This window comes from Artemia sp. Qi Xiang Cuo, chromosome 4 (assembly GCF_049724085.1).
Source record: "Artemia sp. Qi Xiang Cuo chromosome 4, ASM4972408v1, whole genome shotgun sequence".
Classification (NCBI taxonomy): Eukaryota; Metazoa; Arthropoda; class Branchiopoda; order Anostraca; family Artemiidae; genus Artemia; species Artemia sp. Qi Xiang Cuo.
This window is the reverse complement of record NC_142797.1, coordinates 54,405,130-54,429,549: the sequence shown is the minus strand read 5'-3', so window position 1 is coordinate 54,429,549 and position 24,420 is coordinate 54,405,130. Positions and strand designations below refer to the sequence as shown.

The 24,420-nt window shown below is 36.9% G+C and overlaps 1 protein-coding gene across 1 annotated transcript in view; it reads left to right on the top strand.

The window, feature by feature from the left end:
• Positions 1–23,055, top strand: part of LOC148953244 (uncharacterized) — an 86,658-nt gene extending 63,603 nt beyond the window's left edge. Inside the window, exons 3-5 of the mRNA XM_089087588.1 lie at positions 19,586–19,849; positions 20,649–20,934; positions 22,563–23,055. Of these exons, the coding sequence (XP_088943714.1) occupies positions 19,586–19,849; positions 20,649–20,934; positions 22,563–22,983 (971 nt within the window). The 3' untranslated portion in view covers positions 22,984–23,055. The remainder of the gene's footprint in view (positions 1–19,585; positions 19,850–20,648; positions 20,935–22,562) is intronic.
• Positions 23,056–24,420: the final 1,365 nt, after the last annotated feature.

Sequence of the window (24,420 nt, the reverse complement as noted above, 5' to 3'; positions counted from 1 at the left end):
GGGAGCGTGGCATTCCCAAAGGCACAGTTATTGGATCTTTCAAATATTCCGAACAAAATGGCTATTTCAAATTTTTGTTCGGATGTCTTTGAAGAAAACGGGGGCGTGAGAGGCGGGCTTTTCATCCTCCAGTCACTCTTGGTTCTTAAAAAGGGCAAAAAAATTTCAATTTCCAATCAAATGATCCCCTTCCGAAATTTTTACGATTAATCCTTCCATGCACAGTGCCTTGGTGAAAAGAAGAGAAAAAACAAATAGTATATAGAGCCCACTTTGCTATTTACTTAGGAACCGCTATTGCGTGCCTATAATGATATATGTTGGGTTTCCACCCCTTTTTTCTTTTCTTTTCAGATAAATGACCTATTTTCTTTTCTGTAATTATATTTGCCTACAAGATAATCATATGCAGCGCAATAGCGCTGCCTAAGCAAAGAACGATGTTGGAACAATGAATTTTTTTTTTCTCCATACCCGGGTACTTCGTATCGAAGGAGTTGTCGTAGAAACTTCGAAGAGGGCCCATTCGATCGGAAACTGGAGTGGCTAGTGCTTTTTAACAGTCGAAAGTGATTGGAGGGGAACTAGCCCCCCCCCACGCCCGTCCTTCCCCCAAACACATCCAATCAAAATTTTGAGATAGCCGTTTTGTTCAGTGTACTTGATTTCCAGATAGAAAATATGTTTTTGAGGAGGACACTCCCCCACACCCCTCAGAGCAAGGGTTTTAAGTTATGCCCCTGAGGGCATATAAGAACGGTGTTGGCACAATGTATTATTTTTTTTTTTCCTTAGAGCATGGCACTTCGTATCGAAAAAGTTGTCGTAGAAACTTCGAAAAAGGCTCATTCAATTGGAAATTGGAGTGGCTTCTGCCCTTTTTAATAGTCGAAAGTGATTGGAAGGCAACTAACACCCCTTCCACGTCCACCATTTTCCGAAATACATCCAATCAAAATTTTGAGATAGCCATTTTTTTCAGCGTAGTTGATTTCGAGATAGAAATTATGTTTTTGAGGTGGACACTCCCCCACAGCCTTCAAGGCAAGGGTTGTAAGTTATGCCCTGGGGGCATATAAGGTTTTTATTGAAGGCATTGTCGTAGAAACTTCAAAAAGGCTCATTCGACTGGAAATTCAGGGCAAGGGTTATAAGGTATGCCCTGGGGGCATAGAAGTTTTTATTGAAATCTTTGTCGTTGAACCTTGAAAAAGAGACCTTTTGATTGGAAATTTCAAAGGGCTAGTGCCCTTTTTAATAGTCGAAAGTGATTGGAGGGCAACTAACCCCCCTCTCACGCCCACCTTTTCCCCAAACACATCCAATCAAAATTTTGAGATAGCCGTTTTGTTGAGTGTACTTGATTTCCAGATAGAAAATATATTTTGAGGAGGACACTCCCCCACAACCCTCAGTGCAAGGGTTTTAAGTTATGCCCTGGGGGCATATAAGAACGATGTTAGCACAATATATTAAATTTTTGTCCTTAGACCAGGGCACTTAGTATTTACGAAGTTGTCGTATAAACTTAGAAAAAGGTTCATTCAATTGGAAACTGGGGCGACTTATAGCCTTCTTAATTGTCAACAGTGATTGGAAGGCAAAAAACACCCCTTCCACGCCCCCCATTTCCCGAAACACATCCAATCAAAATTTTGAGATAGCCATTTTGTTCAGCGTAGTTGATTTCCAGATAGAAATTATTGATTTCCGAATGATCTCTTCAAAAAGAGCTCATTCGATTGGAAATTGAAATGGCTAGTGCCCTTTTTAATAGTCGAAAGTAATTGGAAGGCAACTAACACCCCTTCCACGCCCACCATTTCCCCAAACCCATCCAATCAAGGGGCTCATTCGATTGAAAATTCAAAGGGCTTTTAATAGTTGAAAGTGATTTGAGGGCAACTAACCCCCCTCTCACGCCCACCTTTTCCCCAAACACATCCAATCAAAATTTTTAAATAGTCATTTCGTGTCAGGCAGTTTAAAGTTCAAGAAAATATACCTTTGAGCATGACATTCCCGCCCCCCCCCCCGGTCTTCAGGGTAAGGATTATAAGGTATGCCCTGGGGGCATAGAAGTTTTTATTGAAATCTTTTCCGTTGAACCTTGAAAAAGAAACCTTTTGATTGGAAATTGGAAAAAGGGCTAGTGCCCTTTTTAATAGTCGAAAGGGATTTAAGGGCAACTAACCCCCCTCTCACGCCCACTTTTTCCCCAAACACATCCAATAAAAATTTTTAGATAGCCACTTTATTCAACGTAGTTGAAAGCTTTGGAAATTAGGTCTTTAAGGATGGCAACCCCTCCCCGCACAACCCTCAGGGCAAGGGTTGTACGTTATGCCCTGGGGGCATGTAAGGTTTTTATAAAAAGCGATGTTGAAAATACATCAAAAAGGTCTCATTCAATTGGAAATTGAAGGGGCTAGTGCCCTTTCAATAGTCGAAAGTGATCCAAGGGCAACTAACTCCCCTCTCACGCCCACCATTCCCCCAAACACATCCAATCAAAATTTGAGATATGTATTTTGTTCAACGTATTGAAAGTTCTGGAAATTAGGTCTTTTAGGATGACAACCACCTCAGAGTCCTCAGTGCAAGGGTTGTAAGTTATGCCCTGGGGGCATATAAGGTGTATTTCGAAAGTTGTTTTAAAGGTTTCAAAAAGGGCTCATTTGTTTGGAAATTGAAATTGCCCTTTTTAATAGTCGAAAGTGAGTCGAGAATAATTGATCCCCCTCCCACAACACATTCAATCAAAGTTTAGAGATAGCCATTTTGTTCAACGTAGTTGAAAGTTCTGTAAATTATGTATTTAAGGATGACAAACCCCCCAGAGTCCCCAGCGCAAAGGCTGTAGGTTATGCCCTGGAGCATATAAGGTTTTTATAGTTAGAGTTGTCGTAAAAATTTCAAAAGGGGCACATTCAATTGGGAATTGAGAGGGCTAGTGCCCTTTTTAATAGTCGAAAGTGATTGGAGGGTAACTAATCACCCTCTCACGCTTACCATTCCCCTAAACACATCCAATGAAAATTTGCAGATAGCCATTGTGTTCAACGCAGTAGAAAGTTCTGGAAAATAGGTCTTTGAGGGTAACAACCCCCCAGCCCCCAAGGCAAGGGTTTTAAGTTATACCCTAGGGGCATATATGGTTTTTATTGAAATCGCTGTCGTAGAAACTTCAAAAGGGCTCATTTGATTGGAAATTGGAAGTGATAGTGCCTTTTTTAATAGTTGAAAGTGATGGGAGAGTGACTAACCGTTTTACCGTTTTCCCAAACACATCCAATCAAAATTTTGAGATAGCCATTTTGTTTAATATAGTTGAAAGTTCTAGAAACTATGTCCTAGAGGATGACAACCACCCTCACAGCCCTTAGGGTAAGGGTTGTAATTTATGCCCTGGGGCCATATAAGGTTTTTGTAGAAAGCGTTGTCGTAGAAACTCAAAAAGGGCTTATCCGATAGGAAATCAAAAGGCCTTGTGCCCTTTTTAATAGTCGAAAGTGATTGGAAGGCTTGGAATTCTTATAGTAAAGATCGACGTGGATATAATGTATGATTTTTTTTTTTTTTCTTTATTTAAATTTAAATTTTTTTTGTTTAGACCAAGGCATTTAGTATTAAAGGAGTTCTCTTAGGAACTTTAAAAAGGGCTGATTTGATTGAAATTAGTAATGGGTGATGCCCTTTTTAATAGTCGAACGTGATGTTAGGGCAGCTAATCCCCCTCCCACGCCCACCCTCCCATTTGCCTTTATGTTTAAAAACTAAACGTTGCCTTAAGATTAAATCAAAAGGCACTGTGTTAATGCTAATTCCCAATAAGGCATCTCAGCAGTATACCAAGATTACCAAGCTGTTATTTTTGCCTATAGATGTTGGAATGATGTATGTCCTCCAGTTTTTACAAATTTTTTTCGCGTAAATAGTTCACTCCACGGGTATGCGACTAGAGAGGCGGAAAATTTTACGTTTGAGTATCGAGACACCACACGTGCAGGTTTCGAAATTCGGTATTTGGCTCCGGCTATTTGGAATGATATCCCAGTTGGCTTTCGGGAAGCTGAACACATTGGGTCGTTTAAAGTAAAAATTAAAAAAAACATTTATTGGGAGAGGGGAGGTAATTTATTATTATTGTCATTATTATTATTAATGTTTCAGTTTTTTTTTTTTTTTTTTTTTTTTTTTTTTTTCTTAGATTTTGGTATTATTGGTTAACTGAGAGAGAGTGTTCAGGTTTTTTTTTTTTTTAATGAAATTTGTAAAAGGTTGAGAATTAGAGGATTGCAGCCGTCTTTCATCAGGCTTTTTGAGCCTTCCCCGGGCGGTTGCTTGTATATAGTTTATTTTGTAATCAGTAGTAAATAAAGCAAGTCAAGTCAAACTGAGGGTATTATGTTCAAACTTTCGGGGCTACTTCTGCTCTTAAAATCAAGTCAAAATAGCGTAAGTGTATCCAACCTATCAAAAAAAAGTAAGCAGATTTTTTGCGAATGGTATCAAGTTTTCCATTTCAGGTCAACTAGGAGGTATGAAACTAAATTAAACGCTACTATTTGCGTCCAGATTTTTAAAAGGGTGTATTCTGTTAAAAATTACTGAAATTTTTTCTCCAGTACGTAAACAGCAGACCAAACTTTTAAGTCTTAAAAAACGAAAAGATTTAAAGTATTATTTTCTTCTTCCGTGAGAAGACCATGTCAATATAAAACGAAGAGAAATTAATAAAAAAAAATTTCACAAAATAAGTTTTTCAAAGAAAAGTAAAGAACTCCATTAAACAAAAAATGAGCAAATTAAAATCAAATAATCTACGAAGCGTGAAACTACCGCAAATCAGCAATGATAAATAACTCAAACCCAAAACAATCAGAAAATACAATAAATAACCCATTTAAACTCAAAACAGGCAGAAATTAACACAAGTTGGGCTCAAAACCACTAAGTCTTCCCATGGCCAGAACATAATTTGCACTTTAATGAAAAAAATACAAATAAATGTGCATTGTCATTTTAATATACATATACTGATATTTAGTAATCAAAATGTTAATATTATTTGATTTATTAAAGTTATAAAAGTAAGAATATTTATATTTTTTTCAGTAAAGTTCAACCATGTCGTCGTTTTTTTTTAACAATCTTAGTTGTTGTCATTGGTTTTCAGTATTTAAGATTTGTAATAGGGAATGAAAAGCAAAGACAAGGAAAGAACATGATATCAAATGGAAGATCCTAGACTTAGATTAAATTTAAAAAAAACAAGTTTTTACTACTGAAAACTTAAGCGAACAAAAATTTTTCTGTATATGAGGGGAGCTGCCCTCTCCTCAATGCCCCTCTCTTCAAACTAAAGTTTTTAGTACTTTTAAAATAGGTTCTGATTCTAATTAAATGGCCCTTGGGTTTCAAGAATCCTTCTTAAACAATTGGGACCAAAGGTCAAACATTAAAGTAAAGAGGGGGGATTGAGGAGGGGCTAGTCCCCCTCATATACGGAATAGCTTCAGTTTGTTTTAAGTTCTAATGTTGCTCCTTACTTTCAGCAGAAAATACTTTTTTTAAATTCAATTTCTGATCGTTTTTTTTCAAATAATCTGAGGAAATCTACCTCCCCCTCCAAGAAATATTCCCCCATCAAATTTCCTCCGTAGAAAGTTCCTCCACCTTAAAATCATTCCCCCTGGACAATTTCATCATCGCTGTGAATTGCCCTCCTCCCCCCGCAGAAAACTTCTTGCGGACGATTCCGCCTGAAGAATACTCCTTAGCATACTTACATCTGAAAAAAACTTGTTTTTTATTTAATTTGTGATCATTTTTCAGCGGAATCTCCCCTATGTGAAAAATTTTTCTCGAAAATCCTCCTTCCCCCCAATGGAAAGTTTCTCCTGCAGAAATTCCCCCATGAAGAAGTTCTCCTGGTGATAATTCCCTCATGGAAATTTCTCTCGTGGGATATCCCTGGCACGGCAAAATCCCCCAGAGAACTCCAACTCTGGTGAAACGTTACCTCCGGTAATTCCCCCAGAGCATCTCCACACGTAAAATTTCGCGCCAACAGTAGAGATGGGGGTCCGACTCCCATCCCTCACCCCTGCTGCCACCTACAACTTTTTTGCACCCCAAATAAGGGCATAGCCTCCCTAGGGAGAATGATTGCGTAATCGGTCAATGACCTCTTTTTTCAAGGTCGATTTATTTGATGTTTCTATGTGTAATAACTCCGGGACGAAGGTTGCACATGCGCATTGAATTCTAACGGGAACAATGTTATTGATCTAGGACTCGCGGGGGAAGTGAATTTCCGAGAACTTGATTACGTAATCGGTCAATGACCTAAATTTCCAAGTCAACAACAACAACAACGACCTTGACATTCGCTGAGAGCGTGCACTTACAACAACAACAACCTCGACCGTGGAACACCTGTGCTGTCGACCTCAATTCACCTATCGTGAATCAATAATTCCCCTGAGAAACAACAAATTAATTCCCCTTTCTTGACAGATCAATCAACCAATGACATCATCTGTCAGACTTTAAAAATTCTCGCCTAGAAACGATTCTCCAGGAATAGATCCAAGTCATTAATGTCATCGCCTCGGAAACAACTCTTTTGGTCGAACTCCAAAGGATATTAATAGCCAACGGCCATGGAAACAATTCTCCAAGAAACATCTTAGCGATGAATTGTTTTAGCGCGGGAATCAGGTTTCTTATTAATTTGAAATGCATTAGCGCAGAGATGCCAAAAACAAAAGGAACACGCTGAATTACGTTTAGGGATTATTTGGGCGAAACTGTTTTAGACAGGTTATGGAACTATTTCGGCGAAACAGTTAGAGACATTTTAAAAGATGATTTTTGAAGAGATTTTAGAAGAGAATTTAATGGTGAAACTCTGTGGTCGTTATAATACACAAGTTTCATTTGAACAGTGTTGTGAGGTCCTCTAACCCAACCCCAAAGGGTTCCAATCCTCCTACCCCAACCCCGAAGGAAGCCCCCGGTCCTCAAAGGCCCCCCCCGCTCCCAAAGGGCCACCGGCGCCCCCCAAGGCCCACCCAGACCCGCAACGGCCATCCCCAGGCCCCCCAAAGACCCATCGAGCTCCCAAAGGACCAACGGGGTCCCAAAGGCCCTCCACTGGTCCCCAAATGTCCCCCAGGCCCCCAACTGTCCCCCCGGACCCTCAAAGGCCCTCCAAGCTCCCAAAGGGCCACCGGCGCCCCCAAAGGCCCACCCAGACCCTCAAAGGCCATCCCCGGGCCCCCCAAAGGCCCATCGAGCTCCCAAAGGACCAACGGGGTCCCAAAGGCCCTCCACCGGTCCCCAAATGTCCCCCAGGCCCCCAACTGTCCCCCCGGACCCACAAAGGCCCTCCCGGGGCCCAAAGGCCCACCCAGTGCCCCCCAAAGGCCCGCCCCCGGCCCCCACAGGTCCCCCGGACCAGAGAAGCGCCGCCTGGATGCGCCGTGGGCCAGGAAAGCGCCGCAGGATGTGTCTCAGGGATGCGCCGCGGGTCTGGAAAGTGTCGCGGGGGATGCGCCGCAGGGAGGCACCGCAGGAAAGTGCCGCAGGATGCGCCGCAGGGATGCGCCGCAAAAAAAAAAGTAAACTAAAAAGTAAAAATTTCGAAATGTTATCCCCCAAACGCCCTCCTCAGACCCCCAAAGGCCCTCCCCTGGTCCTCAAAGGTCCCCCGGGCTCCCAAAGGGCCAACCGGCCCCCAAGGGTCCCCCGGACCCCCAAAGGTCCTCCCCCGGTCCCCAAAGGTCCCCCTCTTAAAATGACATGAAATATGCTTACGGCTCTACCAATCGTACTCTGTGCTTGTTCATGGACACGACGCGGCTTTTCCACTGGTACTCTATGGCAGGTTATCGACACTAACGAGTTTATTGTATGCATTAAATCAGTATTTTTTACGCAGTGGAAGGATCAACACACAATTCATATCTGTAAAAAGTGAAGATGAATTATTCGACGAAAGTATGTGCACATGAAAAAATCATTGTCGTGTTGAACGCTGACAAGCAGAAATACCTGAACTATAAAACGAGTGCAAGTGGAGATCTTATTGGCAATGTATGCATACGTTGTCATGACAGTGAGGAGTTAAATTCCTTTTGGTGTACCCAAGAATTTCCATCATGTAAGTGGTGGATATGCGAGAGTAACATTACCAGAGAAATTAGTAGTCAAAGAGAATGCCAACTTAAAAATAATAATTGATGAAGAGGGACAACTTCTAGCTAATGGTTCTGTTAGCATGTTAGCCGTTGATAGATCTTATCGCAATTCTTCCGGTGTTAGCATTCAAATGGAAGCAAAAGGAAAAAGAAGACATGCATACAGCTGCATCAACATCATAAATCATATCATGTCAATGTGTCAAAACTGCTATCTATGTAAAAATAATGTGACAATAGACAGTGAAATCGCAGGCAGAATAAAAAGGACATTAGCAGACAATATCATCAATGAATATAAAGATGAATTGACGGAAAGTGAAGCGCAAGTGTACTAATAATGTATAATAATGTATTTAACATATTTTTATATCATTATTCTACATGTCCTTATTTCATTAAAAATATTTTATGCGTTATTTTGTTCAGTGTTCATTATTTTTAGGGTATGCTAGAACGTCAAACGTTCAGAATATCTATTAAAAAGGTCAGAGATGTAAGAAAAATAATTTTAGAGATAATAATACTACTATTCCAAATTTTTCATAGAAGATAGAAAAGTTCAAGTTCTCTTCTGAATTTTACCAACAAACACAATTCAATTCTAATTTCACCAGAGAAAATAAAAAGCTTCCACTTCAGTTTTAAGTTCACCAAGACATTAAAAAATTTAAAGTTCAGTTCTAAATTTTTCCTTAGAAGATAGGAAAAGTTATACTATGATAGTGATTATTTTCCATGAAGATAAGAAGTTTCACATTAATTCTAAATTTTCTTAAATTCAGTTCCGACTTTTCACATAGAGATAAAAAAATTTAAAGTTCTGATCCAAATTTTTCATAGAATATTGGAAAAGTTATACTTTGATCATGAATATTCAAGTTCTCTTCTGAATTTTACCAAAGAACACACTTCAATTCTAATTTCTCCAGAAAAAACAAAAATCTTCCACTTCAATTCATTATTTCACAAAGACATAAAGAAATTTAAAGTTCAATTCTAATTTTTCGGTGGAAGATGGAAAAAGTAATATCATACTTGTGAATATTTTCACGGAAGATAAAAAGTTCTAGTTCAATTTAAAATTTTCTCAACGAAGTCAAGGAAAGTTCAAGTTCTCTTCTGAATTTTCTCAATGAAAAAAAAAATTAGTCATTGATTATTTCTATTTTTTCCAAATAATTTAAAAATTTTCCACTTTAGTTCAGATCCGTCTCGAAGAGATGAAAAATCTAAAATACTGTTCCAAATTTTCTCAACGAAGCGAAGAAAAGTTCAAGTTCTCTTCGGAATTTTAGCAAAGAACACACTTCAATTCTAATTTCACCAGAGAAAATAAAAATCTTCCACTTCAGTTCTTTATTTCACAAAGACATAAAGAAATTTAAAGTTCAATTCTAAATTTTTCGGTGGAAGATAGAAGAAGTAATACCATACTTGTGAATATTTTCATGGAAGATAAAAAGTTCTAGTTCAATTTAAAATTTTCTCAACGAAGTGAAAAAAAGTTCAAGTTCATATTCTGAACTTTACCAAAGAACACACTTCAATTCTAATTTCTCCAGAGAAAACAAAAATCTTCCAATTCAGTTCAGTATTTCACAAAGACATAAAGAAATTTAAAGTTCAATTCTAATTTTTTGGTGGAATATGGAAAAAGTAATATCATACTTGTGAATATTTTCACGGAAGATAAAAAGTTCTAGTTCAATTTAAAATTTTCTCAACGAAGTCAAGGAAAGTTCAAGTTCTCTTCTGAATTTTCTCAATAAAAAAAAATTAGTCATTGATCATTTCTATTTTTCCAAATAATATAAAAATTTTCCACTTTATTTCAGATCTGTCTCGAAGAGATGAAAAATTTAAAATACTGTTCTAAATTTTTCACGGAAGATAAAAAAGTTCAAGTTCTCATCGGAATTTTATCAAAGAACACAATTCAATTATAATTTCTCCAGAGAAAACAAAAATCTTCCACTTCAGTTCTTCATTTCACAAAGACATAAAGAAATTTAAAGTTCAATTCTAAATTTTTCGGTGGAAGATAGAAAAAGTAATACCATACTTGTGAATATTTTCCTGGAAGATAAAAAGTTCTAGTTCAATTTAAAATTTTCTCAACGAAGTGAAGAAAAGTTCAAGTTCTCTTCTGAACTTTACCAAAGAACATACTTCAATTCTAATTTCTCCAGAGAAAACAAAAATCTTCCACTTCAGTTCTTTATTTCACAAAGACATAAAGAAATTTAAAGTTCAATTCTAATTTTTCAGTGGAAGATAGAAAAAGTAATACCATACTTGTGAATATTTTCCCGGAAGATAAAAAGTTTTAGTTCAATTTAAAATTTTCTCAATGAAGTCAAGGAAAGTTCAAGTTCTCTTCTGAACTTTACCAAAGAACACACTTCAATTCTAATTTATCCAGAGAAAACAAAAATCTTCCACTTCAGTTATTTATTTCACAAAGACATAAAGAAATTTAAAGTTCAATTCTAAATTTTTCGGTGGGAGATAGAAAAATTAATACCATACTTGTGATTATTTTCACGGAAGATAAAAAGTTCTAGTCCAATTTTAAATTTTCTCAATGAAGTGAAGAAAAGTTCATGTTCTTTACTGAATTTTACCAAAGAACACAATTCAATTCTAATTTCTCCAGAGAAAACAAAAATCTTCCACTTCAGTTCTTTATTTCACAAAGACATAAAGAAATTTAAAGTTCAATTCTAAATTTTTAGTTAGGTTAGGTTTAGTTAAGTTAGGTTATGTTAAGTTAGGTTATGGTAGGTTAGCCTACGTACGCGCGCGTACGTAGGCTAACCTAGCCTAACCTAACTTAACCTAACCTAACTTAATCTAACCTAATCATACACCTAACTTTTTGCCTGTCTCTCACCTAACCTAAGCTAACCTAAGTGAAGCGTCCGTAGCCTAACCTAACCTAACTTAACCTAACCTGATCTAACCTAATTTAATCTAGCCTAAACTAACCTAACCATACTCGCCGAAAAAGGTTAGGTTAACTTATCATGAGCACTCATGATAAGTTAACCTAACCTAACCTAACTTAAACATGTAGAAATGTTTCTATTTATTTATTCATATTTGTTTATGCTTAACCTAACCTATTGTTTTGGAGGTTACATGAAATAGTTTGAACAATGGTCTTTAATAATGTGACAAGTCATTACTATTCTAATTTAAAAATTTGATGGGTAAACCTCTAGGACAAGGGAGCCGAAATTAAATTTAAAATTAGAATATAACTTTAAATTTATCATCTCTTTGAGAAAAAAACCAGAACTGAAGTGGAGCCTTTTTATTTTCTTGGAAAAATTAAAAGAGAGCTTTGAATTTTTTATGTCTTTGAGGAATTAAGAACTGAAGTGGAAGCTTTTTTTCATTTTCATTAGTAAAATTCAGAATTGAGCTAACTTTTTTATCTTCTTTAAGAAAATTCAGAAGAGAACTTGAACATTTTGCACTTCTTCGAGAAAACTCAGAATTAAAGTGATGCTCCTTATCTTCATGTCGAATATTCAAATCAATGTATAACTTTTTCTATCTTCTATGAAAAATTTGGAACAGAACTCTAAATTTTTCATCTCTTTGCAAAAAATCGGAAGTGAACTTAAGAAAATTAGAATTAAAGTGAAACTTTTTATCTTCACTGGAAAATAATCACAATCGTAGTATAACTTTTCCTATCTTCTAGAGAAAAATTTAGAAATGAACTTTAAATTTTTCATCTCTTTGAGAAAAATCAGAATTGAATTTAAGAAAAATTATAAATAAAGTGAAACTTTTGATCTTCATGGAAAACAATCACAGTCATAGTATTACTTTTTCTATCTTCCATCTAAGAATTTAGAATAGAACTTTAAATTTCTTCATTTCTTTGGGAGACTTAAAACTGAAGTTGAAGATTTTTATTATTTCTGGAGAAATTAGAATTGAAGTGTGTTCTTTGGTAAAGTTCAGAAGAGAAATTGAACTTTTCTTCACTTCGTTGATAAAAATTTAAATTGAACTAGAACTTTTTATCTTCAGTGAAAATATTCACAAGTATGATATTACTTTTTCTATCTTCCACCGAAAAATTAGAATTGAACTTTAAATTTCTTTATGTCTTTTGTGAAATAAAGAACTGAAGTGGAAGATTTTTATTTTCTCTGGTGAAATTAGAAAATAATTGTGTTCTTTAGTAAAATTCAGAAGAGAACTTGAACTTTTCTTCACTTCGTTGAGAAAATTTTAAGTTGAACTAGAACTTTTTATCTTCCGGGAAAATATTCACAAGTATGGTATTACTTTTTCTATCTTCCACCGAAAAATTTAGAATTGAAGTTTAAATTTCATTATGTTTTTGTGAAATAAAGAACTTAAGTGGAAGATTTTTATTTTCTCTGTAGAAATTAGAATTGAATTGTGTTCTTTGGTAAAATTCAGTAAAGAACATGAACTTTTCTTCACTTCATTAAGAAAATTTAAAATTGGACTATAACTTTTTATCTTTCGTGAAAATAATCACAAGTATGGTATTAATTTTTCTATCTCCCACCGAAAAATTTAGAATTGAACTTTAAATTTCTTTATGTCTTTGTGAAATAAAGAACTGAAGTTGAAGATTTTTGTTTTCTCTTGAGAAATTAGAATTTAATTGTTTTCTTCGGTAAAATTTAGTAAAGAACATGAGCTTTTCTTCACTTCGTTGAGAAAATTTTAAATTGAACTAGAACTTTTTATCTTCCGTGAAAATAATCACATGTATGATATTACTTTTTCTATCTTCCACCGAAAATTTAAGAATTGAACTTTAAATTTCTTTATGTCTTTGTGAAATAAAGAACTGAAGTGGAAGATTTTTGTTTTCTCTGGAGAAATTAGAATTGAAGTGTGTTCTTTGTTAAAGTTCAGAAGGGAACTTGAACTTTCCTTGACTTCTTTGCGAAAATTTTAAATTGAACTAGAACTTTTTATCTTCCGTGAAAATATTCACAGGTATGGTATTACTTTTTCTATCTTCCACCGAAAAATTAGAATTGAACTTTAAATTTCTTTATGTCTTTGTGAAATAAAGAACTGAAGTGGAAGATTTTTGTTTTCTCTGGAGAAATTAGAATTGAAGTGTGTTCTTTGGTACAGTTCAGAAGAAAACTTGAACTTTTCTTCACTTCGTTGAGAAAATTTTAAATTGAACTAGAACTTTTTATCTTCCAGGAAAATATTCACAAGTGTGGTATTACTTTTTCTATCTTCCGCCGAAAAATTTAGAATTGAACTTTAAATTTCTTTATGTCATTGTGAAATAAAGAACAATAGTGGAAGATTTTTATTTTCTCTGTAGAAATTAGAATTGAATTGTGTTCTTTGATAAAATTCCGACGAGAACTTGAACTTTTTTATCTTCCGTGAAAAATTTAGAACAGAACTTTAAATTTTTTATGTCTTCGAGACAGATCTGAATTAAAGTGGAAAATTTCTATATTATTTGGAAAAATAGAAATGATTAATGACTAATTTTTTTTTCATTGAGAAAATTTAGAAGAGAACTTGAACTTTCCTTGACTTCGTTGAGAAAATTTTAAATTGAACTAGAACTTTGTATCTTCCGTGAAAATATTCACAAGTATGATATTACTTTTTCCATCTTCCACCGAAAAATTAGAATTGAACTTTAAATTTCTTTATGTCTATGTGAAATAATGAACTGAAGTGGAGGATGTTTGTTTTCTCTGGAGAAATTAGAATTGATGTGTGTTCTTTGGTAAAGTTCAGAATATGAACTTGAACTTTTCTTCACTTCGTTGAGAAAATTTTAAATTGAACTAGAACTTTTTATCTTTCATGAAAATATTCACAAGTATGGTATTACTTTTTCTATCTTCCACCGAAAAATTTAGAATTGAACTTTAAATTTCTTTATGCCTTTGTGAAATAAAGAACTGAAGTGGAAGATTTTTATTTTCTCTGGTGAAATTAGAATTGAAGTGTGTTCTTTGGTAAAATTCCGAAGAGAACTTGAACTTTTCTTCGCTTCGTTGAGAAAATTTGGAACAGTATTTTAGATTTTTCATCTCTTCGAGACGGATCTGAACTAAAGTGGAAAATTTTTAAATTATTTGGAAAAAATAGAAATAATCAATGACTAATTTTTTTTTTCATTGAGAAAATTCAGAAGAGAACTTGAACTTTCCTTGACTTCGTTGAGAAAATTTTAAATTGAACTAGAAATTTTTATCTTCCGTGAAAATATTCACAAGTATGATATTACTTTTTCCATCTTCCACCGAAAAATTAGAACTGAACTTTAAAATTCTGTCTTTGTGAAATAATGAACTGAAGTGGAAGATTTTTGTTTTTTCTGGAGAAATTAGAATTGAAGTGTGTTCTTTGGTAAAGTTCAGAAGAGAACTTGAATATTCATGATCAAAGTATAACTTTTCCAATATTCTATGAAAAATTTGGAACAGAACTTTAAATTTTTTCATCTCTATGTGAAAAGTCGGAACTGAATTTAAGAAAATTTAGAATTAAAGTGAAACTTTTTATCTTCATGGAAAATAATCCCTATCATAGTATAACTTTTCCTATCTTCTAAGGAAAAATTTAGAACTGAACTTTAAATTTTTTAATGTCTTGGTGAACTTAAAACTGAAGTGGAAGCTTTTTATTTTCTCTGGTGAAATTAGAATTGAATTGTGTTTGTTGGTAAAATTCAGAAGAGAACTTGAACTTTTCTATCTTCTATGAAAAATTTGGAATAGTAGTATCATTATCTCTAAAATTATTTTTCTTACATCTCTGACCTTTTTAATAGATATTCTGAACGTTTGACGTTCTAGCATACCCTAAAAATAATGAACACTTAACAAAATAACGCATAAGATATTTTTAATGAAATAGGACATGTAGAATAATGATATAAAAATATGTTAAATACATTATTATACATTATTAGTACACTTGCGCTTCACTTTCCGTCAATTCATCTTTATATTCATTGATAATATTGTCTGCTAATGTCCTTTTTATTGTGCCTGCGATTTCACTGTCTATTGTCACATTATTTTTACATAGATAGCAGTTTTGATACAATGACATGATATGATTTATGATGTTGAAGCAGCTGTATGCATGTCTTCTTTTTCCTTTTGCTTTCATTAGAATGCTAACACCGGAAGAATTGCGATAATATCTATCAACGGCTAACATGCTACCAGAACCATTAGCCAGAAGTTGTCCCTCTTCATCAACTATTATTTTTAAGTTGGCATTCTCTTTGACTACTAATTTCTCTGGTAATGTTACTCTCGCATATCCACCACTTACATGATGGAAATTCTTGGGTACACCAAAGGAATTTAACTCCTCACTGGCATGACAACGTATGCATACATTGCCAATAAGATCTCCACTTGCACTCGTTTCATAGTTCAGGTATTTCTCCTTGTCAGCGTTCAACACGACAATGATTTTTACATGTGCACATACTTTCGTCGAATAATTCATCTTCACTTTTTACAGATATGAATTGTGTGTTGATCCTTCCACTGCGTAAAAAATACTGATTTAATGCATGCAATAAACTCGCTAGTGTCGATAACCTGCCATAGAGTACCAGTGGAAAAGCCGCGTCGTGTCCATGAACAAGCACAGAGTATGATTGGTAGAGCCGTACACATATTTCATGTCATTTTAAGAGGGGGACCTTTGGGGACCGGGGGTGGCCCTTGGGGGGTCGGGGGGACCCTTGGGGGCCGGTTGGCCCTTTGGGAGCCCGGGGGACCTTTGAGGACCAGGGGAGGGCCTTTGGGGGTCCGAGGAGGGCGTTTGGGGGATAACATTTCGAAATTTTTACTTTTTAGTTTACTTTTTTTTGCGGCGCATCCCTGCGGCGCATCCTGCGGCGCTTTCCTGCGGTGCCTCCCTGCGGCGCATCCCCTGCGGCACTTTCCTGACCCGTGGCGCATGCCTGCGACACATCCTGCGGCGCTTTCCTGGCCCACGGCGCATCCCGGTGGCGCTTCTCTGGTCTGGGGGACCTTTGGGGGCGGGGGGTGGGCCTTGGGGGGGCACTGGGTGGGCCTTTGGGCACCGGGAGGGCCTTTGAGGGTCCGGGGGGACAGTTGGGGTTCTGGGGGACATTTGGGGACCGGTGGAGGGCCTTTGGGACCCTGTTGGTCCTGTGGGAGCTCGATGGGCCTTTGGGGGGCCCGGGGATGGCCGTTGAGGGTCTGGGTGGGCCTTTGGGGGCGCCGGTGGCCCTTTGGGAGCTTGGGGGGCCTTTGAGGGTCCGGGGGGACAGTTGGGGGCCTGGGGGACATTTGGGGACCGGTGGAGGGCCTTTGGGACCCCGTTGGTCCTTTGGGAGCTCGATGGGCCTTGGGGGGGCCCGGGGATGGCCGTTGTGGGTCTGGGTGGGCCTTGGGGGGCCCCGGGGGCCCTTGGGGAGCTGGGGGGGCCTTGGCGGACCGGGGGCTTCCTTCGGGGTTGGGGTAGGAGGATTGGAACCCTTTGGGGTTGGGTTAGAGGACCTCACAATACTGTTCGAATGAAACTTGTGTATTATAACGACCACAGAGTTTCACCATTAAATTCTCTTCTAAAATCTCTTCAAAAATCATCTTTTAAAATGTCTCTAACTGTTTCGCCGAAATAGTTCCATAACCTGTCTAAAACAGTTTCGCCCAAATAATCCCTAAACGTAATTCAGCGTGTTCCTTTTGTTTTTGGCATCTCTGCGCTAATGCATTTCAAATTAATAAGAAACCTGATTCCCGCGCTAAAACAATTCATCGCTAGGATGTTTCTTGGAGAATTGTTTCCATGGCCGTTGGCTATTAATATCCTTTGGAGTTCGACCAAAAGAGTTGTTTCCGAGGCGATGACATTAATGACTTGGATCTATTCCTGGAGAATCGTTTCTAGGCGAGAATTTTTAAAGTCTGACAGATGATGTCATTGGTTGATTGATCTGTCAAGAAAGGGGAATTAATTTGTTGTTTCTAAGGGGAATTATTGATTCACGATAGGTAAATTGAGGTCGACAGCACAGGTGTTCCACGGTCGATGTTGTTGTTGTTGTAAGTGCACGCTCTCAGCGAATGTCAAGGTCGTTGTTGTTGTTGTTGACTTGGAAATTTAGGTCATTGACCGATTACGTAATCAAGTTCTCGGAAATTCACTTCCCCCTCGAGTCCTAGATCAATAACATTGTTCCCGTTAGAGTTCAATGCGCATGTGCAACCTTCGTTCCGGAGTTATTACACATAGAAACATCAAATAAATCGACCTTGGAAAAAGAGGTCATTGACCGATTACGCAATCTTTCTCCCTAGGGAGGCTATGCCCTTATTTGGGGTGCAAAAAAGTTGTAGGTGGCAGCAGGGGTGAGGGATGGGAGTCGGACCCCCATCTCTACTGCCAACTAGAAAGTAAGACACATAAACCAAATTTTCTATATGAATTCTGGTAAATTCCTCGTGTGTAAAATTTCCGCTCGAAAATTTGCCCCAAGAAACTTCCATTCCAATGGAAAGTCTCCCCGTATAAAATTCACCCCTTCCCCTCCCAAAAAAAACAACTGAAAATAACTGTACACTTCCTAATAACAATAGGTACTATATGTGAATAATCGGCAAATTTCATAATTTGCGGCCCTTTTGCCGGGAGCTCTAGGGGTCATATCACCCCCAAAGACATAGTTATTGAACCTTTCACCTATGCTGAACAAAATGGTCATTTCAAAATTTTGATCGGACTACTTTATGGAAAAAAGGGGGTAGGGCCAAATTTTTCGGTCACTCAAAAAGGACACTAGAACTTGTAATTTTCGTTCAAATGAGCCCCCTTCCAATCATTCAGGACCGATGGTTCGACACAATCGACCCTGAGACGAACAAAGAAAAAAAAATAAACACGTGTCTGTGATCTTTCTTCTGGCGAAAAATACAAAATGCCAGCTTGTAGATGTTGATGGGTAAAATTAAATTTAATGAATCTTATATATTTGGAATCAGCAAAAAAAGCCGATTCTTTGATGTATCTATTTTTATCATAAATTCTGTGTTTTAGAGTTTCGGTTACTATTGGGCCGAGTCGTTCCTTACTTACAATTCGTTACCACGAACTACTTGATTTTACAGATGATTTGAGTGCCTTCGATAAAAATATTAGCAAAAGGAATGAATTTTTATAGATGTTTAGAGTTAAGGGTACAAGAATAAGATGTGAAAGCTAATATTAAAACGCTTAGACTAGGAATAAATGAAAGGGAGAAATTAATATTAGGTAACGAGAAAATCGATCAAATGGATAGCTTTACTTACCTGGGTAGCATTATTAGTAAGGATAGTAGATGCAGTGAAGATGTAACAAATAGAATAGCCATGGTGGAGGGTGCTTTTTCGTAGTTAAGGAAAGATTGGAATAATAGAAAGATAAGTAACGGACTTAGATTAGGATATTAGAAGCCACGTACTTAAAGCAGTAAGGCATGGCCCTGAAACTTTGGTGCTTCGAAAAGGTTGGGGAAGATATGTTTAATGATTTCTGGAGGAAATGTCTAGTGATGGTTTTATGCACTTGTTTGCCTGACCGAATATGAAACCGAATATTAAGCTGTGTAAGAAAAACGTAATTTCATCCCCTTTCTAAGACTATAATGAAAAAAAAAATAAAGGTGGCTAGATCACGTTTTGTGTATGATCGAAGATAGATTTTTAATAATCATTCTTTTTGATCATCCATCTGGGGCCAAACGAAAAGTACTCTGTCCGTGTACAGCACTGTATATAAATAATATACAGTATAATCACGACTCAGTAATATTTGGCTGCTACAGTCTTGGCGCGTATAAAAGTTCCGCCCATATCTTCGTGCATCAACAATTCAGTGTATATTACCCTGGAACATATATTTTGGCAGAAACTTTCTCAAAATGCCTTTGAAACCAACTCGAGACTTTGAGACCTACCAGTAATTTATAAGAACTTCTAATAATAACATTACACTACTAATTACCGATTTTTATATATGTAATGGAATAAATTAATTTAAAATTAGATTCTTTAAAATTTAGTGTTACAAAGGTGAAGACCAAGCTTCTTGGTCCGGCTTTGTATAATTACTGAGATAGGGAATGATTGTACTGTATAAATGTATATACAGTGCTTTACAAGGTGGAAAGAGATCATAAGATTAAACTTAAAGGAAATTGGATCTTCATGAGATGGAGTGAAGGGTCAAAATTGAACAGGTTGGGGTGGAGGAGGAGCGTAACAGTTATGTTGGCCTTAAGTGACCTGCATCTACAGCTAGTTTTTAGTAGTAGTATCAGCGGCATTGAACGGGGACTAATACAATTTATTTTTAAGATGATTTCTGCTTCGACGTCTATGGGACATGGGTAAGTCAGTATCGGTTCCATGGATCTCAAGCTGATGTTGATCAAGGTTTTGCAGCCCTCAAAGAGAAAGGCGTAAAACGCGTTCTTTTCAATGTATGGGCTAACGGTGTGATTTTTGCCAACTCTGCCACAGCACAAGCAGCTGGTGTTCAGTTTGGAAATGATCGTCTTGCCTGGGCTCTCCAATCAGCTCGTCAGTATGGACTTGAGTTATACGCTTGGTTCGAATACGGTAAGCTTTTAAAATCTAAGACTGATTTTTCCTTCATAGCGCATCAGATGGCACTCCTTCTCTAGGAAAAAATCCCACTGATAAAAAGCAAAAAAACACACTAGCGTTCACTTATTAAGAGTAATATGTCGCCATTTTTCTCCCTAGGTCTAAACATGCATAACTCCAAAAATTATAAGAATGAGATTTGAATCACTCAGTCATAAATACAGAAATTTAGTATCCTTTTGACTGACAAAACTGCTTGCAGGGCGCCCAACCACCCTTTCTGCGCCTTCTTTGCCTTTAGACACCTCCATTGCCCTAAATGGCATCTGATCGAAGTTTCAAGCTTGCCATTTTAATCAAAATTCCCAAAAATATACAAGACACGCCTCTATGAGCGTTGATATGATCTGCGCACTCTCAGTGGCGTGGGTACCAAATTAAAAAATCGCCCATTTAAAACGGAGAATTGTACATTTTAATGCAAAGGTACAAATGTTAAACTGTGTTGAAACCTTTGGGTGAACTTAGTGTAAAACGGATGAAATTAATTGGATGAACTTTGGGTGAAAGTGAATTCAAACAGTGAGGCGACATGAATTGATTGAAAAAAAATTGAACTTTTTATGTTTTGTTTTAGAGGCCAGTGAAAGATATTTGTCTTGGAACAAATTGTATCGGGTACCGAACTATTTTCCATGGCAACTACATTTTACTCCCATGCATGTTTGTCCTTTTCTATTTAATTGATCTACCATAAGAATAAATTACACGCTGAAAACTAACATCTTATAAACCTCGGCTAACTTTCCAGGCAGTATGGCATGTTATGGCTCCGCACCATCCAATCAGTTTGCAAACACAGCTAGTGCCAAAGGCTGGCTTCTGTACAATATGGTTAACGGGCAACCTGTATACAATACTGATGGCACTGGTAACTTTGTTTTCATGGATATATCCCTGCAGCCAGTCAGAGATTTTCTTGTTGGTATAACTAGAGACATCGTTGCCAATTATGATTTAGATGGAATTCAATATGACGATCATTTCGCTTTGCCCAGTGGGTTCAGCTCAGTTGACTCAATGAGCCAAAGCAGCCGGTAAGAATTTGTGGTTCAAAATAAACTTATTGTTAGCTCAAGCTCGGAATGTTGTATAATACTGTTTGACTTATATCCTATTTTAATTTTTAACAAATCGAAAAATATGCTATTGAAACATCTTATAGATAAGCATCGTTTATAGAGCTTTTTACTAACAGCCTTGCCATCATGAAATTCCTTATATTTTCTGCCTCTACCCTCTCCAGTTACAAATTGGTCGGCACACGTCTTTTGGAATCAAGTAGGGTAATGTCCCAAGTAGCTTACCAACCAGGGAAGACCCATGAACTTGTTAGTGTAATTTCCAGGTAGATTGGAGACAGAAGAATGTATGGTCTCTTTTTAAGTGTCACGAATCCTTTAATATTTTTGGCTAAGATGATCAAAACATGCAAAGTCTAGTAATGCCTTTTTACCCTGGCAAAAGAAATAGTAAGAAAGAATATCATAAAAAATATTCGGGTCCTGTCTTCGGGCAAAAAGAGTTCTTTTCCAGGGCTTTATTCCTGGGCATCGACCGAAGGACCAAAGGACTTAGGCATAAAAGTTTCAAGCCTTAAAAAAAATTGTCGACCCTTTTACGGGTGAAAAAATGTATTGGAGAGTAAACTATTCTGGTTCTCTTGTCCCCCCCCCCCCTTAAGCATAGAATTCAAGCCCTCTTTATCCTCCCCCTTAACACTCTCTTGGGTTTTTAACCCAATCCCTCAAACTGTTTTTGAAATAATACTGTGCAATACCTATTTTAATAGCCTGGGTACAGTTATTTTGGTCGGGTACAGCTGGGTATTGAGATATGTTTACAGCCTGGGTACACCTAATTCGTCAGTCAGCCTTTAAATCAAATACATCTACAAGAGTGTAGTTATTTTTGAAGGACTATGATAAAGGGTATTAGAGTTTAAAATAAACACAGCTTTCCTTAAAGTGCAAGCTGGAACTTATCATAAAGGACAAGAATTTTAGGGTAGGCTATCCCCTCTCATATTTAGGATAAGTTCCACCCGTTTTGAGTGCTACTATTGGGATCAATCTTCGTGTGACCAAACTTGTTATTTTTCTATTACTATTACTGTTATTATTACCATAATAAAGTAAAGATGATCTCAAATATTCTTTTTTGAATTGTTCTTGATCTTCCTAGATAAAGACCGACCAACAGTCTTGTAGTTAAATCCAGGGGGACTAAGAATCCTGGGGGAAGGGGGGAAAACTATTTTTTCTTTGGTTCTAAAAAAACAATATAAGCTATATTCATTATCTTTCTACATATAAGGAGAAAATCATCATAATTTAGCTCACAGATTAAAAAGGCTTTGTTCTTTCTTATCTATGAATTAATCATCGAGATTGTTATTTCCAAATAATCATAAGTAAGTCCAAGAAATCACAAGTTACTAAAAATTAACTCTTGACTTTACTTTCCCCTTGGAACACATTCTATTTTTTTATTTAAACGTTGATTATGTAAGATCTTAGATTAAAAAAAAATAAGGATATTCGGTCAAATATGTTTTAAAGAAACATTGTGAAGCTAGTATAAAACATGTATTTTTCAAATAGCGTTAAATACATTCTACGAACCTTGATAACACGTAATTTAGTAAAATATTTATTTCTTGCAGATATTCCCAAACAGAGAGTCTGATGCAAGCTATTAGAGATACTTCAAAATCAATCAAACCCTCTGTTCACGTATCTTTTTCACCGTCTTCCTTATTGTTCTCACGAAGCAAGCACAACGTTGATTGGGCCAACTGGGTATCAAGAGGAGTTGTTGAAGAAGTCATGCCTCAATATTACAGAACAACTGCAGCAGATTTCAAAAGAACCCTTGAAGAAGATTTAGCTCTCATCACCAGATCCGACCAAGTTGTTGCTGGTATAAGGCTTTCTGGAGGTTCTTTTCCAGAGAATACACCCCAGAGTGAGGTCGACCAAATGATTCAAATTTCCTATTCAAAAGGTCTGAAGGGTATTTCCTTTTGGTTCGCTGATAATGTCGTTCTAGGACCCTATGTTGTTCCGTTTCTAAGATATTGTTAATTGCACTTTGATTAAAATTATTTTGAATATATGTTGATTTGGTTCAAAATTAAATTAGTTATTTTGCGTGAGCATCATGTTAGTTTAATTAAAATTAGAAACCGATTATGCTACTGTATAATTATTTAATGCATGGAGGTGACAAAAATGGACAAGCAATAAAAAAAATTAGCTTCTAAGATCGTTCTTGTTCGTTGTAAAATCAATTTGCGTGCCAAGACTATTCGTATCCGTAGAAACGCTTTAAACAAGGAGGGCCAAAGGGATCTAAATATGCGTTTTTTGTGGCGATGGGGGGGGGGGGGGGGTATTAACGAATTGGGCTGTAGTTCAGTATGATATTGCAATGTTTTGCGCTTCGTATATATGATTCAAGATATACTATCTTAGGCCAGCAGTTTGATTCAACACAATAAACGGTATATATTTTGTGTCAAAAATTGTGTTTGGATGGTGTTTAAACTCGGGTAAGTGTATAAATTAGTGTATCGGAATGGTGTTTATGCAAGATTTTTTACAGCTCCTTGACCTTATTATTGTCAGGTCTGTTTAACTTAAACTGGGTTTTATGATGACCTAGCATATATCCCCATTGGCATTATTGCTTAGAAGTCTATACAATACTACTACTATTACTACTAACATATCTCTGCAGCACCAAGCCACCTGAGGCCAACAGAGCTACACACGCTTCTTCTCCATCCCAGTCTATTCAAAGCATCTCTTTTTATACCCTCCCACGAAGTTCCCATTTCCTTTAAATGTTTCTTTATGACGTCCTCCCCCCCCCCCCAGACGAGGACGACTTGCTTTCCGTTTAGCCCTAGACAGTTGGCCAAAAAGAATAATCTTCGGTAATCTGTCATCCTTCATCCACACAACGTGTCCTAGCCACCTCAACCTTTCTTTTATTATAGCCCTAGACAGCGGTATTGAACCACATTTTTCGTATAGCCTATTGTTTGAAATACGGTCAGTCAGCCGGGTACCCAGAACAATCCTTAAGCAATTTCTCTGGAAAACATCAAGCAAATCTTCATCCGCTTTTCGGAGCGTCCATGCTTCAGAGCCATATTTGACCACTATCATCAATGTAGCTTCTAATATTCTAATCTTGGTTTGCAGACTTATCTTGCTATTCTTCCAAACTTTTTTTAACTGTGAAAAAACACCCTGAGCCTTGGCTATTCTACTTCTAACATCTTCACTGCTCCCACCAACTTTACTAATAATATTACCCGGGTAAGTGAAGCTGCCCACCTGATCAATCTTTTCATTACCCAACGTCACCTTTTCATCTTCACTTATTCCTAGCCTTAGTGACTTAGTCTTCCTAACATTAATTCTACATTAACATTAATTCAAACCAATTCGAGCACTCTGAACTCGCAAAACATTCAAAACTTCATTCATTTTGCTCACACTTTCATCTAGGAT